The sequence below is a fragment of the Danio rerio genome, chromosome 16 (genome assembly GCF_052040795.2).
Source record: "Danio rerio strain M-AB ecotype USA chromosome 16, GRCz13ab, whole genome shotgun sequence".
Lineage (NCBI taxonomy): Eukaryota > Metazoa > Chordata > Actinopteri > Cypriniformes > Danionidae > Danio > Danio rerio.
In genome coordinates this window covers 40889038-40907296 of record NC_141036.1, presented here as the reverse complement: position 1 = coordinate 40907296, position 18259 = coordinate 40889038, and the positions used below count along the sequence as shown (strand labels likewise).

Below are 18259 nucleotides of genomic sequence, written 5' to 3'. Positions count from 1 at the left end.
AGGGGTAAAACAAAGTAATTTAAATTGAACAGGGGTAAAGTCAGATTAAATGCACCGTTGAACTACAGAAAAAACAAACATCTTATGCAGATTTATACTTTCACCTGGCACCGCATCGCACAACTCACAAAACAGATTAAGGCTTTTATACTTGACACGTTCACCATTGAGATATTTTTTTTAATGACAGGCGGCGCTCCAAAAAAACAGAAAGTAAAATCAGACGAATAAAAAGATAATCATTATCATTGAAGATGTTTTTGGGGGCCTCTTTTTTTGTTGTTTTAACAAACTTATCCCTCAGGTTTTTCCAAAGTTTTACAAAAACTTTCCTCCTTTCCGATGGCTGTTGCAATTTCTAGCCAATAATTATTGGTCATTCTGGCAAGCAGAAATGTAACCGTGATAGAAAATAGGTAATAATAGGTATAAATTAGGTATTTTAGGTATTATAGCTTACTGTACTATTCACTCTTTAAATAAATGCTACTATCAATCCCATTTTATCACTAAAATAAAGTGAACTAGTGTCTGCTGTAAAGTGTTTTGTAAAGTACTTCAATTACTCTGTTGTGGTAATTCTATAGTTGCTATTGTAACACAACTACAGTATGCTGAAGCTTCTTTGGAGAGCAAAAGCACGAAAGGAGTCTGACTCAGCGAGAGCAGATCATTCGCACATGAGCAGCCAGTGTTTTGAGAGCTCGCAAGCAGTTTTGTCCATGAACAAAAGGAAACCGGCGCGCGAGCAGAGATTCGCTCTCTCGTATTACAGCACTTCTTACTTATAAAACTGCACTTGCAACATTTGTCAGTGAAATCATGTTGCGTGCACTCAAAGCGAACTTCCGCAAACACAGCGATGATGTCACATTTGCCGCGCGCACTGGGTTTAATATCAGAAAGCTGATAGGCTATTGAAAGTTGACCTTTTTGTAGTTGTAATGCAAATTACAATTGGACTAGTGAAATAAAGAACTACAACACCCCAAAAACCTAGCAATAAAAACAAAAATAAAGACCTGTGCAAAAATATTTAAGACCTAGAACAGCAAATTTAAGACTTTTTAAAGCCTAAATTTCGATTTTTTTATTTTAAGACTTTTTTAAGACACTTTTTAAGACCCCGCGGGGACCCTGTGTCAGGTGTTTTATCATATTTGACGTGTTGCCAGTCTTGGTCGCGATAACTTTACAGATATTGCATCGTGCGCTGTTGCCGTCAATCTTTGCATAATGTAGCCATACTTTTGATCACTTAAACATCCTTTGTATTAAATGTATGCTATGCTTTAAAGTGTAGTAGTGTACGCATTACAGCCTCACATTTGACAAGCTCTGAGTGAGTGCGCGTAACCGTCGTAAACTACTGATTTTCAAGACAGCCTCGCTGCAGTCAATCACCAGCATTTGATCCGGTCACGTTAAGGATGCCGCAGATTTTCTAGCTCACTGACGTTGACAAGATTATACCCTTGAGTATCGAAATTTGGTACCGAACGAAAAAGAATTTTTAGATACTCGATAGTAGCAAGACGATTCGGTCGATACCCAGCCCTAATTGCAAGGTATTCACACACAAAGTAGGCCTACCTGAAACTTTGAATTAGAAAAAGCTTAATAATACATTGGACAGATCATCAACACACTGATTTCTCCTCTTTGTGCTGCTCAGTTTTTGAAAGTGTCCGATTGAGTTTCTTCTTCTGAGGGGAATACTTTAAGTGCTGCCAATAGTTAGTAAAGCCTGGCTTATTGTGGTCAAAGTAGTTGATTATATTAATAAAAGTGAAACTGACAGGAGCAGTATGGATTGTCATTCACTGAACTTGTCATTAACTAAACATGATGTAGCCTAATATAGGCTATTCTGAAACTGTGAATATTTTGCTGTCATTTTAATTATATTAAGACTTTATTCAACAGACCAGTTTGTGTTTTGGCGCTGAAGCATTTAAGTGGACCTTGTTTTAAACTTTCTCCGTCTCACTCAAAAAAGGAAACATAAGCTGGACCACAACATATATCAATGTCATAATGAATGCTCAAATAATGTAGCCTATAGTTTATAGCAAGCATCATGTTTAGTTAGATTGTGTGTTTGTCATTTACAGTCAGCCTATAGGTCTGTTATTTTTACTAAAGAAGATTTATCATTTGAGTTTATCACCAGAGCTATAGAAACTGTATTATGCTTAGAAAAAAAAACAGCACAGTATCAGATCTGTATTAATCAATGCTCAGAATTTTTGGTATCGAGATCGGATCGGTTCCAAAAAAAATGGTATCGGTGCATCCCTAGAAAAAAATAAAGGTACACAAACTGCCATGATGTTTCAAGGGGTTAAAAGAGAACATGGTTGTATTTTTGAGTGCAATATGTACACTTTAGGTTTTGGTTTTAAGATATTAATGTGGAGCTTTACATACAAACACAAACTTTGAAAAGCCCCAGCTTTAGCACAATTACTGAGAGTGTATTAGCATTTCATCATCATCATCATCAAAAAAAGAAGAAAAAAGAACATACCTGAAAACTTGCGTAACAAACATCCACCACAGATGTTGGCCAGTTTTAGAAACAATTTCACAAGTATATCTGAAAGCTTGAACAGTTCAATTATATTAATACTAGGGATGCTCAATATAATCGATTAACCGTTAACCAAAAGGGTGCGTTTGTAACCGATTAATGCTATCAGTTAAACCATGAAACATATTATTTGATATATTTTTAGTTTGGCTGCATAAGGGGCCGATTGAATGCGCCTTTGCGTTAAGAGGGGCATCTTTTGCTCGCGGCTCATCCCAGAGCAGCAGTTTGTGTTGTCAAGACAACTACAGAGAACTTTTAAAGAGCATGGTTTCCGCTACATTCATTCTTCCATGGCGGGGACCAAAATGCATCCCGCCACGGCTACATTATCCATTCAAAACATTCAGTTATTGTTGTTGTTTTTAATAGCGGATTATAATCGCATCAAAATGTATTAAAAGGTAAGTGGATTATAACGCAAACTTTTCTGTAACCGTATAGTCTGTTTAACCCTTTGGCGTTACGTGCTGACTGACTGACAGGTGCGCGATGCGTGAGGCCAGAAAACACGACGAAGCTTTCAGTTAAGATGAACACAGTTTCTATAGTTCTACTTTATTTAAAGATAAAGGAATATGGCTCTGCATATAATCACTCTATCTTGCTAGAGTTTATAGCCGTTTCGCTTTACTTCAGGACGCATTATTGCCGCTCTGAAGGTCTAATCGCTGTTTTAAGTTATCCAGAGCTGGATGAATATACAAATCTTGAATATCAATTTATTATATATTATTAAATATTACAATTGTAACAACACAGACACAATCGATACCCAGCTGATTCAGTCGTTTCATGAGAAGAAGCGCGGTCCTCTCTTCTTTTTTCCTTGTCAACATAAAGGCAGTGAGGTGCGCCTCGTTTTCGGCCCCTTGTTTAACTGCAAGGCATACTTAACTTGCGGGACGACAACGTATAACCCGTGCCTACAGACTAGGGATGTAACGGTATTGTAAATACCGTCATACCGCAATATTATTTTTTTTCGATATTACCGAAGTCGCATGACTCGCTACAGATCCAGTAATGCGGAAATGGAGTGTGCTGCTAGAAGCGGGGATGAAAAGAGCTGGAAAACTCTAAGGCCCTGTTTACACTAATGCGTTTTAGTTTGAAAACGCATAAGTTTTGCTACGGTTACGCCAACCGTCCACACTACGCCGGAGTACTCGAGCGCCGAAAACTGCTGCTCCGTCTCAGTGTGGATGATGGAAAACGGAGACATCTGAAAACGGAAGCGGGGCTGCAGACATTCGCCTCTCTGATTGGGGCTTTTCCTGAATATTAAGTAGCCTAACACGCACAGTTCAGTCCTGCATTATCTCCGTGTAAGTTCAGACTTCGCAAGTTTGATCAAGGCTGCAGTCTCTTCTTCTCAGTTTGATATGGAAAAGCAGATTATACCGAGGACACGGGTAAATCTTCAAAGGGAACAGTGTACTTTATAACTTCATTCACATCACCCTGGCTTGTTTCACTTTCTCAACAATAAAATGTAAACATGATTTAAGGAACTGCCTATTTTCATTTTAATATTAGCAACTTAGACAGCAGACATGTTGAGGCGTCGTGCTGCATAAGATGAGCGTCATCTTCACTGTGTGGATATTGATAACAAAACGGAGCCGATAACAACTGCCTCCTTTCAATTTCAGTGAAAATACGAAACACACCCTCTCTTTTGCTGAGTATCAGTTTTAAGAATCGATAATGGCCATTTTAAATGTATAACATACAATAAGTTTATACATTATAGGAAATAAAGGCAAGCGATCAGTCAATATACAGAATGTACGTGGTTACATTAATCATTAACTTATCTTTGCGCTCAGCCAAAACACGTTACCTGAGAACAAGTAATAGATTCCAATGACCAAAGTCAGGGAATATGTCGTTAGATAAAGACAACAAGATAAATGAAATATCCTGTTTAATAAATATAGTGAGATTAGATCCAGCGGGAGATGCTTGATGAGAAGTCCGACTAGCAGAGCTCTCATCTGTGTAGATGGGCTGAGTGTGATTAAATGTTGAATGTGATGAGTTTTCAACACTACTAAATTGAAACTTTATTTTTTTACATGGTTTAATAATTTTTTGTTATTAAAATTGAAGTTCCTGTTTCAAAGCTTACAGATAGATGGCTAATTTGTATGTCATTGACACTTTTGGCACTTTTTTGGAGTATTTTCATAAGTTTTGTTTTTTCCTGTAAATGATTCAATAAATACCGTACCGTGACATTCATACCGAGGTATTACTGTACCGTGAAATTCTAATACCATTACATCCCTACTACAGACACATTTGCCAAAGAAGCAAAATGGAAGAAGAATATTGCTGTTTAACAGACGTGTTGATGCCAAACTAGCGCTGATGTTGACCTGGATCTGCATCATAAACACAACAAATAGGCTTTACCTTTTATTTTACAGCTTATAAAGCATGTATGCACAATAATGTAACATCATATTTAAACAACAAAACTGTTTACAAAAAGTCAACCTATGCGCGCGTGTTGTTGTCTTTTCATCACGCAGCGCGCGCACTTGAACCGCCAGAGAGAGAGAGAGGAAACCATATCAGGACATATTCTTTAAAATAATGATTTCTATTAAAATGTAAAAAGGTTTTGTGATTATAATAATGACAGCGGGGCATTAAATAAATGCATATTTTCCGTGGAGCTGGCGATTTGAGAAAGTCTGCGATTTTATTTGACAGAAGAAAAAAAAAACATGATTGGCGAAAAAAAAACAGCCTATGCCGGTTATTAAAAAGAATCAGTCAGTATTTTCGTTTTGTAATATAAATTAATTATTGAAGTGAAAATAATTTAGGGCAGTCCTATTTATTTTATTCATTTTATTTAGTTCTTCTCTTATTCTGTTCTTCTGTGCTAAACACTGCAAGTGCGTAAAGATGCTCTGTTGTTTTGTTCTATTATTAATATGCTAGCACAGTGGTTCTCAAACATTTTTCATCAAGTACCACCTCGGAAAAAAATTGTCTTTGCAAGTACCACCATAATGAGCAGTTTTGAAATACAGTAGCGTATTAGGTCTAGTAAAGCAGCTTAAGCTCTGTACAGTTTAAAAAAGAAATAACTCCTGGTTTGTTAGCACCTGGAAATGTTGCCTAGACCTCATAAATATAGGCTTTATGTCATCATATTCGTATATAAATCATTTTTGATAATTTCTTTAAATATATGTAGCATGTACATATTACATATTTGATTCATCCGCGTACCACTAGAAGGAAGCCTGCGTACCACTAGTGGTACACGTACCACAGTTTGAGAACCACTGTGCTAGCATATAAAAATAAATTAGTATTTTAAAATGCATTATTTAATGTGTCAGACACAAAATAGACACGTCAATTTGTTTAATATAAAATTAATTGTAATCTGACCAGTTAACCGTTAATAACCGATTAATGAGCGACGGTTGTCGGTTAGCAAAATTAACCGAAATGAGCATCCCTAATTAATACATTATAATTTTGGAACAAATACAGAAATACAAAATAACAGGGCATGGAACTTTAATCATACCTCTGAATGGGGGAAATTTTCTTGCACATTTAACTGCTGTCTTCCAAGTCCAGCCATAGTGAGATGTACTTCTGCCTCTCCTTTTGGTGTTTTTTCATGCTGTTTGTCCAGCAGGTAAAAATACATTAATAAGCTTTTACATTGCCCCTTATATGGTGCAAAACAGCTTTTCCCTCTACGCTCCTCTCGGAAAAACCCAGGAAATGACCTACAAATATTTTCTCATTAGTGTAGGAACAATTTGTATTAGAGAAAAAAACACATTAGATTCTTCTACACATACAGTCATCCACTGAATCTCACACCTCATTTCTTGCTGAACTGACTGGCTCTGGAAACTTGATGTTGTCCTCTCTCTCTGTGTTGAACTAATCTCTCTTAGTTGGTTTGTGTTCTCTGGTGATCTTAGGGTGTTGGTGAGCCTCGACACCAGGCTTTGAGCAGCAGATATTATTTCTCCAAATGGAACCTGATAAACATTAACATAAAATTAAGCTGTAAGTCATGCAGAATTATGATTGACAATGGTTAAAGAGGGTAGACAGACAGACAGACAGACAGACAGACAGACAGACAGACAGATAGATAGATAGATAGATAGATAGATAGATAGATAGATAGACAGAACGATGGATGGATGGATGGATGGACAGATTTTATTTAGGTTTTAATGCCATATCAGCAGCATTGGCTATATTCATGGCAAAAAACATGTACTAAATATACAATTTATAATCATATCATATCAGTTAGCATGATGACGCTCATTGCAGTTAGTAAACAATCTTAGCAAACATACATTTTAAAATAACAACAAAAAACATACAAGTAGCAAGCAACAACACTGAAAACAGTCATATACAATCTTTTAGTTAGATTAAAGATAAATATTGTAAAACACCTTTTCAAACAGCTCACTTCAAATATTTCCAGAATAAAAACATTCTCCAATATCATTTAAAAACACAATGTGTATTTTTACATGATATTAGAGAACGTTTTTATTCGGGAAATATTTTAAACATATTAAAATGTTTTATCGGTAAAATATTTTTACACAAGTCACCAATAGGTATTTCTTCCGCTTTTCATAAATATGCGAGTGTAAGCCATGAGTGTCTGATGCTACATCTTGTATGAACAACCTGGTCATGTCTATTTTCAAAATGGTAATTATTCCTTTCATTAATTAATGGATTCACTTCATACCATGTGTTTTTCCTACATTCATCCCATTCCATCTGCCATTTCTCATTAACATACAGATTTAAAACAGGTTTAACATCAGACACAGGAAGTTTACGTTCTGTTATCTCCAACTTCTATCTTCCTTTATCATGCTTTATCTGCACGCTCATTTCCAACTCATCCCATATGACCAGCCTGGTATCCAGCAGAAAATAATATCAAAGTCTTTAGTCTTTAAAAGGTCCACTTTTTCTATTATGCTAAAAATCTTAGTATGATCAGTTTTCATAGATTCAAGTGCTTGTAAGCAGGACATAATCGGAGCTAATTAAAAACAGACAGACAGATAGATATTGGGCATTTTTCTAATACTAAGAAACGAGTCTTATGTTGAGCAGGTAGATTTGAGGGAATAGTCACTATATGAGACAAAATATACTTTTTTGGCTATTTGCTCAAATTATTTAAGTTAGGTTACTCTACTTTAGATAAGAATTCTCTTCATAAAGACTTTGTAAATTGCTATAAATATATAAAAACGTCATTTCTGCTTAGTAATGTGGATTGCTAACTTAAAGATAATATAAAAACGTATATCTGAACATATAATCTTCTCTCATAAATCAATGAGGAGCTTAATTATTCAGCTTTCAGATGAAATACGAGTGTTTAAATGACTGCCCCTCATGATTTACGCCCATGGGTCCGGGTCACTTATTTAACCAATTGCTAATCTGCACAGACTTTATTACATTATTCAATATATTTTCCCACTCATTCGGTGATAATAAGATAAATTAACGTAGATCTCAAGTTTTTTAAACAATTGATGGATTTGATTCAGTGTCATAAAAATAAGCAAAAACCCTCAAATATTTAACTTGCCTTTTGCTGATATCTTCTTTATAATAGATCAATAGTCTATCTGGCTTTCAAAAACACTTAATCAACAGATGCCATGTTATAGTTAAACACCGTTAAGTGATTCACTGAGAAGTTCTGCGCTCGCTGCCTGTCAAGTTCACTTACGTTATGCTAACTTAGCTTGCTATCCTCGGCCTGATCTTAATTTTGATTCTGTAAAATGTCTAAGAAACACAGCGAAAATGGACATCATTGAGTCTCAACCTTTATTACAGCTCATGGAGGACAGTTCTCAAAGAGGGATTAACAAAAGTCTTACCTGAGACGGTGTGTGGGAGCTGCCCAGACATTTTGTTCGGCGGGCTTCCTTCAGTCAGGATTCAGGATCTCATCACGCAAGCGCACTGTTGTGATCGATGACTCTGGCTCGTTTATTAATGCCTGTGACCGCGGTGATGTATTTTGACAGTGGACTGTCGCTGTTTGATTCGTACTCTTCGTGTCCGTGGTGAAACTATTTCGTGTCTGTAAAGTAACGTCACAAGTTATGTTCCGTTTTCCTTTGCGGTTTCATAATTGCAGATGCGTGAATTTTATAATTATAACAGAAATTTTATTCCATAGGTTAGCAACTTCACGTACTGCCGCCAAGACATCCTCGTTTCCATGACAACTAACATTAGACTCCGGAGCTCTCGATTTCTTAGCAGCAGACTTCTGGACAAGAGTCAAAGCATCGTGATTCCGTATAACATTGTAAATTCAGTGCAGAGCTAAAGGCCGATGCAGAGTCCTCAAATTAATCAGCCGTGTTGGACCCGTCAAATATCAATCATGCCAGGCCTTGCGTGATTAACTTTATTCTTCCCTCTTTTCCCCATGCAGAGATGGCAAAAGAGTTTTATAAGGTCCACGCGTATTTTATAATGTTATCACGAGCCCTAAACAGTACGTTAATATGCCACTTCACCTTTTACACCCTGAAGAATAAACGCGAACACCTGTACCTACAGGACCCCCATCCCATCTTTGGTCTGGCCCTACGCTACGTCATAAATCGAACGCGCTCTGCACCGCGAGTGTCAGAATCCACCAGACGCCTGACAGAATAGACGTGTATTGAGGAACTTTTCATTTGATACTCAGACAAGGCGAAAACTCAGATAATTAACTGCAGTAAACTCATTTATACACCCTAGAGAGCGTTATTTACTGCTAATAAATGGAAAAAAGTATGTTACATGTTCCCGGTCCTTCCGGACAAAGAAGACCGCCATGTAGACAGAGGATAGGGCCTTCTCCTGGTTCTGGTACATTTAAATGTATTTTTAATGTTTGATTGATGTTGTTTAACCCTTGTGTTGCTGTTTCATACACACTGGGGTCATTTGGCCTCAACTTTCTCTCAGTTTCAGCAAATGGAGTGATTTTTTTAGTGACAAACTATTTTGACATATTTTGGGAAAAGGCTTTTGAATTAAAAAAAGTTTCAAAAAACTTAATTCGGGGCAAATTGGCTTTGTTTATGTTGTTGGCTGTTACGGGTTAAATTGCTTTATTTTTATACTGTCTGTTCAGGCATAACTAGAAGCTGTCTCAAATGAACATGCTGTTTTTATCTTTCAGTGGAAGCAAAATATGACCTGAAAGAAAATATTGGAGCTGGCTGCTACGGCAATGTCTATCGTGGTATCAGAAAAGTGGACGGCAAACAGGTAAGTCTATTCACCCTAGTCCAGTTTAGAGGACATCAACTTTAGAGAAATCATGTTTGATTGCTCACTCATGTTTAATTCTACTTTTCATCCACAGTTTATCATCAAGTCGACTACTTCAGAAGTTGACAGCAATGTGGTAAGTCTGAAAACATCATGCGTGATTCATATTTGAAGCATCACAAAATACATTTATTAGATGAGTCTGTCTGCGGCTGTGGTTATACAAATATCTACTGATCATTTTGTGATTCACTGCTGTTTTCTGTTTATTTATGGTTATGATGGGAATTAATATGTGCTCTGCCGAGTTTTGATGCTGAAAATTTAACTCTGCAGTTTAACAGTGACTTTATATACATATAACAGAAAAAGTAGTCACATGCCAATATTCAATAATTCAGTATATCATAATAATGAACATGCACAATAATGAATAATTATTATTTACACTTTTAGAGTGTCTTTTAAGATTATTATAAGACTGTTTGTCTTTTGTTCGTTAACTCTGTGCAGTAAAGTCCTCTCGTTAACATCAGTTAATTTATCTAAAGTAGTTTAGTTTATACTTTATTATAGTGTTACCTATTATTGTACTTTATAATCTTTTTTTACATGTATTTAATAAGCAATACACTAGGTATTGTTGTAATCATACCTGATAAAGTAATCTGTTTCACAGCTCAGCTTAATATCTTGATAATATCAAAGCTTCTGCAATTCATCACATTAAAATCTAATACCGTCAGAAGCCGAATTACCAGATTTTTACATCACAATTGACAAAACCAGTGCAGATAATAAACATCAAGCTCCCATAATGCATTTCAAAAGCATAAATAAACACACAGAAAAAAAACATGAATCACAAAATACGTAAAGCTGCTGATTTACAGATTTTCTTTTACAGTTATATTGAAAAACAGGATTACATGTTGTTGATATGCAGCTAATGTGCACTTTATCTTCAGCCTGGATATCCGTTACCCATACCAATCGAAGTGGCCATGATGACAATTGTGAGAGATCCCCCCAGCCCGCTGCTCATCAAGCTCCAGGAATGGTTTTTAGTTAAAGTGGAGAAATTGCCAAGAGGAGTAAGTGTATTTATACAGCACATTTCATGCACAATGCGCTGCAGGAGGGTTTGTCTCGTTTCTTATTGTCATTTTGATTTTGTAAATTCAAATTCCTAAATCAAGAAGCATTTCTGGACATGTAAATAACTTTGTCTTGTTTTCAGAAAAGCTTGTGGGTTAATGATATGCCGGTGCGGTAAGCAAAATAAACTCATTTCTACTTTAAAATCTATCCTGAATGTAACTGGAAGCCAGTGTAAAGACTAGGCATGGGCCAATAACTGTTTTTAAGGTATGGAAAAGTCGAGGTTTTAAAACTGCCAAATTTTCTGTAATACCGTTGTGTGAGATATATTATTTACAGTTTTTTTAGGACAACGGTATCTCCAGCTGAATAAATATCCAAAAATGCTGTTTTAAATAGTAAAGAAATCAGTGTTTTTGAAACAAATGAGGGCCGCAGAAGTCAATTAATCTTTTGAATTATTTAGCCTGACATGTTTACTGCCAAAAAATATTATAAATCTATTACAAAATAAAATATATTGTTTTCAGAGGGGAACAAGTTTGTCTTTTACCCAGACATTCAAAAAGACTACATATTAGAGCAGTAATCACAATACCGTGAAACCGTGATATTTTGATCCAAGGTTATCATACCGCCACAATCTAATACCGGCCCATGCCTAGTAAAGACTGACCTGAGGACTGCTGTCATGTGCTTTATTTTAACTCATTGCATCTGCTTACAGAAAGTGTGTAAGACAATAATGTTGGTGATGGAGTATCTCGGCCCGTGCAGAACACTGGAGGATTTCCTGCAGAAGCACCAACACCTGGAGGAGAGAGTCGCGCGTACGCTTATCCTGCAGATTGTCAAAGCAGCGCAGGAGTGCTTGAGGCGGAAAATTTGTCATCATGATATTCATGATTGTAATATCCTCGTCATCGACCGGCCTCTGCAAATCAAGCTAATTGATTTTGGCTGTGGGATGCACATCTGTCATGGTAAGTCAGATTATTTCAGGAGGAAGCCGAAAAACATTCATTAGTCTCTGAGACTCAGTTGAATGGGGCTTTAGCTGAACTGCTTGCTCAACACTAAACCTCTCTTTCTGACAGATCCAAAGAAATACCCACCAGACACAAGGATATCTCCAAAGAAGGCAGTTAAAAACACAGTGAAGCAGCTGTTTGGCATCATGCGGGAAATAGAAAAACAATGTTCCAGCATACCTGAAGGTAAGAAGATGACTGGGACTGACACTGTTCATCCCTCCTGTTGACTTATGGGTCAGAATTGACCCTGGCCACATTTTACCAGCAGAAAAACCCAAAACAATGTTTTTCTTTATCTTGAGGTTTGGTGACGGTTTCTAAAATGAGGCCAACATTAGGAAAATATATATTATATTTTCATGAAGACTGAACATTGGGGCACAACAGGAGTCATTCAGGTCAATATTGAGCTGTGTGTGTGTGTGTCCACCATTAACTAACTTTCTCTTTTAAAATGTTACAGAATTCATGGCATTTATGAATACCTGCATTACCCTTGGGGATGATGATCAGAGACTGCAAACAGTGCAGCAGATTCTGGATCAGCCATGGCTAAAAAACCAATAAAAATAAAGACTGTTCTAGATATGTGTAGTTTATGCTTTCCACTCTGAAAGAGGACCTGTTTTAGAGGAGATTTTGGAGCACGAGGGGTTCAGCATGACGCAGAGGCTTTCAGCAGCAGGAAATGGTTTCATTCTTCCATGTTTGATGTTTGTCATTTGTTGTTTTCCGCTTCTGCTTCCCAAATTCCTGCGAGGGTTGCAGTCAGAGCTGCATGTAAATGAGGGCCAGTTGAAGCCGCCATTAGAGTGACGTCAGCTTTCCTCCTCACCAGATTGGTTGGAGGGAGGAGGTGTCAATCTAGAGCTAATAGACCAATGGGGAGGCTTCAGCCGGCCCTCATTTGCATGCAGCTCTGACTGAGACACTTGCAGGAGGAAGTGCAGAATGTGGGAAGCAGAAGTTATGAAGAGCTTTAAGAATGGTGGTCTTAATATGCTGGATTTCCGTACATTTAATAATACTGTCAAAATTAAATGGGACAAAAATATTCTCTAAAATCCAACATCAATCTGGAACTTTATTCCAAATTACATATTTTCTTAATTTGGATGGCTTAATTGTTATTTTTCTGTAACCAGGGATTAAAGTGAAAAAAATTCTTGTGACTGAACTTTTTTCAGGCCAAGCCATATTCCTAAAACCAAAATTTTATTTAAATAGCCGAGACCAATAGCGTTTTAAGGGGAGATTAAACCGCTTTAATGTTGCCAGTTTGCATATTTTAAAAGCTATCTTTGAAAAATATATAACTTGACAAATAATCAACCATCTACCACACATCTTTTCAGTGCATGTTTTTATTTATCTTATAACACCAAATGTTTGGTGAAACTCATATTAACAGAAAAAAAGTAATAGCACCACCATTAAATTCAAAATAGAGCTTTTTCAAAAAGTGTTTTTTTCAGTGCATATTTTTATTTATCTTATAACACCAAACAATGTTTTGTGAAACTCCTAATAATGAACAGAAAAAAAGTAATAGCATCACCATTAAATTCCAAAAAGTGCTTTTTCAAAAAGTGTATTTTCAGTGCATGTTTTATGTATCTTATAACACCAAACAATGTTTTGTGAAACTCCTAATAATGAACAGAAAAAAAGTAATAGCATCACCATTAAATTCCAAAAAGTGCTTTTTCAAAAAGTGTATTTTCAGTGCATGTTTTATGTATCTTATAACACCAAACAATGTTTTGTGAAACTATTAATAATTAACAGCAAAAAAAAAGTAACAGCACCACCACTAAATTCCAAAAAGTGCTTTTCTTGTCCAAATGCCTCTAGAGTGCTTTTCACTTTTTCTGCTTTTTGGCTGTAAAACCATATTCCTGAAGCTTGGCTACACCTGAAACCCGTTTTAGTGTTTGACTAGCTACATGTGCAGGAGTGGCTCCAGGAGAGGTGGAGGAGGTGGAGGCTGTAGCAGCAGATTTACCTTTAACTCCAGCAGTGGAGGAGGTGGAGGCTGTAGCAGCAGATTTACCTTTAACTCCAGCAGTGGAGGAGGTGGAGGCTGTAGCAGCAGATTTACCTTTAACTCCAGCAGTGGAGGAGGTGGAGGCTGTAGCAGCAGATTTACCTTTAACTCCAGCAGTGGAGGAGGTGGAGGCTGTAGCAGCAGATTTACCTTTAACTCCAGCAGTGGAGGAGGTGGAGGCTGTAGCAGCAGATTTACCTTTAACTCCAGCAGTGGAGGAGGTGGAGGCTGTAGCAGCAGATTTACCTTTAACTTCAGCAGTGGAGGAGGTGGAGGCTGTAGCAGCAGATTTACCTTTAACTCCAGCAGTGGAGGAGGTGGAGGCTGTAGCAGCAGCTATTCGTTTAACTCCCAGGGTGGAAGAGGTGGGGGCTTTAGCACAAACATAAGAGGTGGAACCTTTCTTTACTTTTCTAACCCTAACTTCTGAGAGAACCTTCACAGCTTCCCTCAGTTTCCTTTCCTTTTGATTGTCAAGGTTCACCTTCTTTTTCTTCAGATGATTTTGGTATGTCTCATAAGAAGACAGGCAAAATCTCCTTAATGCAGGGGTAATTTGCATTTTAGATGCAGTTTTGCCCATTACCTTCATGTTGGACTTGAGAATGGCTAAACCTTCATAAGTCTCAATGTTCAGCCTAACCCTGTCTTTCTCAATTATATCATCCATCATGTTAAATGATCCTTCTACAAGAGGGCCAGTGAACAATGACAGAAGAGCCTTTACCAACTTCCCTAAGATGGGGAACCTCGTTCCTCCTCCTGTCATCTTCATGGCAAAAATCTTACTCCACCAGTCAACATCGATTCGTGCATTGTTCTCCTCAAAGCATTTGGCCTGTGCTCCTAGATCTGTATTAATCTGGTAGGCTCGAACCTCTTCATCCAGTTGACCCAACTCTTCTGACTTCACAGCATTTGGCAAGGCCTTGGCCAAGGTGTTGAATGCACCTTGGACTGATTCGTGGAGAATCAATGATGGTGTCAACGCAGATAAAGAGGTGATGATGATGTTGTTGAGGGGCAGGTTTTTCAGGAGGAATGTTGCTGCCTTTATGTAGCCTTCTCTGAGAGAACTGTAGAGCTTCTGCACCCAGGGCTTCTTTTCCACTCTAGCCTTGTTTAAGGCAAAGAAGCTGAATCTTCCCACAGACAACCTTTTGTCAGTGTACTGCAGGTCTCTCTGGTGAACATTAAGCTTCAACAAGCCATTTGCACTCAAAGGGATAGTTTCAGGCTTCATAAATTTGGAGAGAAGTTCCCTAACCAGCAGTAGCATTTCAGCATGCAGCACATGAATCATGGGCTTTTCATGTTGCAACTTCTTCAGGAACACCTGGAAAGTTGGAAGTACACCTAAAAATCACAATAGAACCAGATTAGAAATGGGTCTGTATATTTTATTCATTGATTAATTATCACATTCATAGCAATGTAACATACTCTTCTTAGAACATTACAACCCTTTAATATTATTTTCTAGATTTGTTATTTCCATTTGTATTATTCAATTGTCTAGTTTAAATTACATCAGTCCTGACATGTTTTAAATCTGGTTAATAAGTCCGTAACTTTGTTTTTGAAAACTGCTGTATAAATAGTTTATTATTAGTAGTAGTAGTATTAACCAAAGTGATCTGATTAACAGTGATCTAAAAACTATTTATAGTTAACTCAGATTCCATTCAAGGATTCCAAGAAAAATAAGCATATAATAAATATAGCAATAAAGGGATTTCAATAAATAAGAAATCTCTGTACTTTTCTTAACACTTAAAGTGAATAAAAAGTGAACATACCTCGATACAAATCAATAATGGTTGTGAGCTTGTCGAACTCGGAAAAAAGCATACAGATGCGTGTCTTTCGTTTTTTGTTGACATCACTTCCTATCCTCGCAGATTTTGCTATTTGCTGTTGCAGACATATTATCCTGGCCTTCTCATCAGATGTAACTGCATGCTTATCAAGAAGCTGGTTCAGGAGCCATCTGCATCACAAAATTATAATATACAAATAAGGATTAAGGAGAAAAAATAGACAATGCTATTTCTAATTGCCAATACTTCAACAGTCATGACATAATTTTTGAGTTTACAGGTCAAGACTCATCCTTTTTTCTATATAAAGATTATTTAATAATTTGATAGCATCTGGAATAAAGCTGAGCTTCACTGTTCTAACATATTTAACCCTTTGAGTCACTGTATCTATAACTTTATATACATAACCTGATTGATCACTGAGGCATCGCCACCCCTTGGTTTAGATTTGTTATGTAAAAAAATCCAGTAAATGTCTGCATCTTTAAATATTATTAATAACAAAAAAGTGAGTGTGTATATATATATATGTGTGTGTGTGTGTGTGTGTGTGTGTTTATTTATATTACTTTTTTAGGACCAAATGTCCCCTCATGGATAGTAATACCGGGGATTTTTGATGTTGTGGGGCCCTTTTTGTGGGCCCCACGTGGGAAATAAAAGGGGAAGGGGATAGAATATACAGTTTAAACAGTAAAAAATACATTATGCCTATGGAAGGGCCCCACAAAGATATCACCATAGACCTGTGCGTGTGTGTGTTTTATTAAAGATCCAAAAAAAGCCTACTAGTACAGAAATAAGATGATACAAAAATAGAAGTACCTGTGTTTGTGTTGATCATGAGAAGACAGGACGCTGTAGAAGTGCACGGTCAATGGATCCATAAGGTCCCGTATTCTGTTGCACACATCTAACATTTGCAGGAACCTGCTGCTGATGGGACGTATTAGGCTCTTATTCTCCAAATGAAGTAAGGACTGGAACTCAGAAAAAATTTCTTTCTGTTTGGGTGATTTTTCAATGTCATAGTATACATCAGAGCAAAATTGTTCCACAAATCCCTGGAAAGTATTTAAAAGGGCCTTGGCTGCATTCGAGACCATATGGACAGTGTCTCCGCTGACATCCAGCAGTGATGGATTTTCTCTTCTGACTAGTGTCTCTACTCCAGACTTTTTCCCTCTCATCACACTGCAGTTATCCAACAGTATACCAACAACCTGATTCCAGTTCAGGCTATATGACTGGAGAATATCTGTCAATGTGTTTGTGATTGATAAGGCATCTGCGATATTCAGTTTCCTCGAGGCTAGATGCTGGGTTGCCACTTTTCCCACATCTTCATCATAGTACCGAACAAGAACATTCAGAATCCTGTCCATGTTTCCATCTGTTGCCTCATCTACATTTAATGAGAACATCTTCGTTTTCAGCTTAGATGACAATTCGGACTTCCAATAAGCAGCAATACCATGTGTGCACAAGTTGGAGGCATGTGCATTAGACATTGACAATCTTGAAAGTGCACTCTTGTCTTTGACAACTGACTGCATCAAATTAACTAGCGGTTGTGAGATTGTGAACGACAGGTCATGCTCCGCTATGAAAGAACATACGCGCACTTTTACATCGCACACACGGTCGGCCATAGATGCATGAATCTCCGTTGTGGTACTTGTCGCACCAGGCAGGGAGCAAGTGTACTGTAGAGCACGAACGGCGGCATTGTGACTGGCTTCTGACTGATGGCGAGCTAGCACTTTTTTGCCATTACTGCCATATTGAAGTTTCCTGTGGCATACTGTGCAAAGACACGTACCTGGTTGTTTAATTTTTTTTGCCCACGAACTAAAAGGCTTGCCATTCTCCCCAATTTCGCTAAGCCAAGCCCATCTCCATTTATTTTTTACACTTTTTTCGATCTCCGAAACATCGGAGCCTTCCTGCATTATAAATGGGTCCATGCTATCTTAAATATAAATAACTTACCTCAGCCGTAGCCTGACATGTACTTCTCTGAAACTATACCAAAACCCGGAGTGGATCCATAGCGGAGTGATGCTAAAACGCTTAGAGTGGAGAGAGGAACGTGCATTTGCTCCACTCCAGGCTTTGATCACAAAATTTTTTTCCTCCTCAGCAGGCTGAATACACTTCTTTTCTTAATTTAAGACCTATTCAAACTAAAATTAAGACATTTATTACACTATTTGAGAAATGCCTATATTTACAGCATTAAAATTAGGAAAAGAGCATGAAAAAAAATTAAGAACAAGCGGAACACTGTAATTGACGGAAATCCGTCAATGACTCGCTCCAATTGACGGAA

General features: G+C 37.3%; 2 protein-coding genes across 7 annotated transcripts in view; one reads left to right on the top strand and one right to left on the bottom strand.

Annotated features, from left to right (window-relative positions):
- LOC137487940 (serine/threonine-protein kinase pim-2) overlaps nt 1-12641 on the top strand; it is a 74529-nt gene extending 61888 nt beyond the window's left edge. The window contains exons 1-8 of one of the 3 annotated variants that reach the window (XM_087287540.1): nt 9301-9514; nt 9831-9919; nt 10017-10058; nt 10891-11016; nt 11163-11194; nt 11751-12006; nt 12121-12240; nt 12521-12641. In XM_087287540.1, coding sequence (XP_087143666.1) covers nt 9427-9514; nt 9831-9919; nt 10017-10058; nt 10891-11016; nt 11163-11194; nt 11751-11769 — 396 coding nt within the window. In that variant the 5' untranslated portion in view covers nt 9301-9426 and the 3' untranslated portion in view covers nt 11770-12006; nt 12121-12240; nt 12521-12641. Of the gene's footprint in view, nt 9515-9830; nt 9920-10016; nt 10059-10890; nt 12007-12120; nt 12241-12520 lie in introns of those variants that run through there. The other 2 variants (XM_087287539.1, XM_087287538.1) reach the window with 2 other exon arrangements.
- Nucleotides 12642-13405: 764 nt separating this feature from the next.
- Nucleotides 13406-17971, bottom strand: LOC101885117 (uncharacterized). Of its 4 annotated transcripts, XR_015510197.1 has the most exons (5): nt 16753-17971; nt 15904-16094; nt 14351-15460; nt 13830-14302; nt 13406-13706 (listed from the first exon to the last, which is right to left on the bottom strand). XR_015510197.1 is itself a non-coding variant. In XM_087284999.1 (4 exons), the coding sequence occupies exons 1-4, from the start codon at nt 17892-17894 to the stop codon at nt 13920-13922; spliced, it is 2826 nt and encodes a 941-aa protein (XP_087141125.1). In that variant the 5' UTR covers nt 17895-17971; the 3' UTR covers nt 13406-13919. The 4 variants fall into 4 exon arrangements, 2 of the variants coding, with proteins under 2 accessions (XP_087141125.1, NP_001430397.1); XM_087284999.1 differs by having other exon boundaries at nt 13406-14302; XR_015510196.1 differs by having other exon boundaries at nt 13530-13706; nt 13830-15460.
- Between the last annotated feature and the right edge of the window lie 288 nt (nt 17972-18259).

What these genes read in the sequence shown, in the direction of transcription:
- LOC101885117 (NM_001443468.1), bottom strand. Translation starts at nt 17,894, where the DNA reads ATGGACCCATTTATAATGCAGGAAGGCTCCGATGTTTCGGAGATCGAA. An exon ending in CATGATCAACACAAACACAG is followed by an intron (nt 16,095 to 16,752) that starts GTACTTCTATTT and finishes TTTGTGATGCAG; the next exon opens with ATGGCTCCTGAACCAGCTTC. An exon ending in CATTATTGATTTGTATCGAG is followed by an intron (nt 15,461 to 15,903) that starts GTATGTTCACTT and finishes TGTGATTTTTAG; the next exon opens with GTGTACTTCCAACTTTCCAG.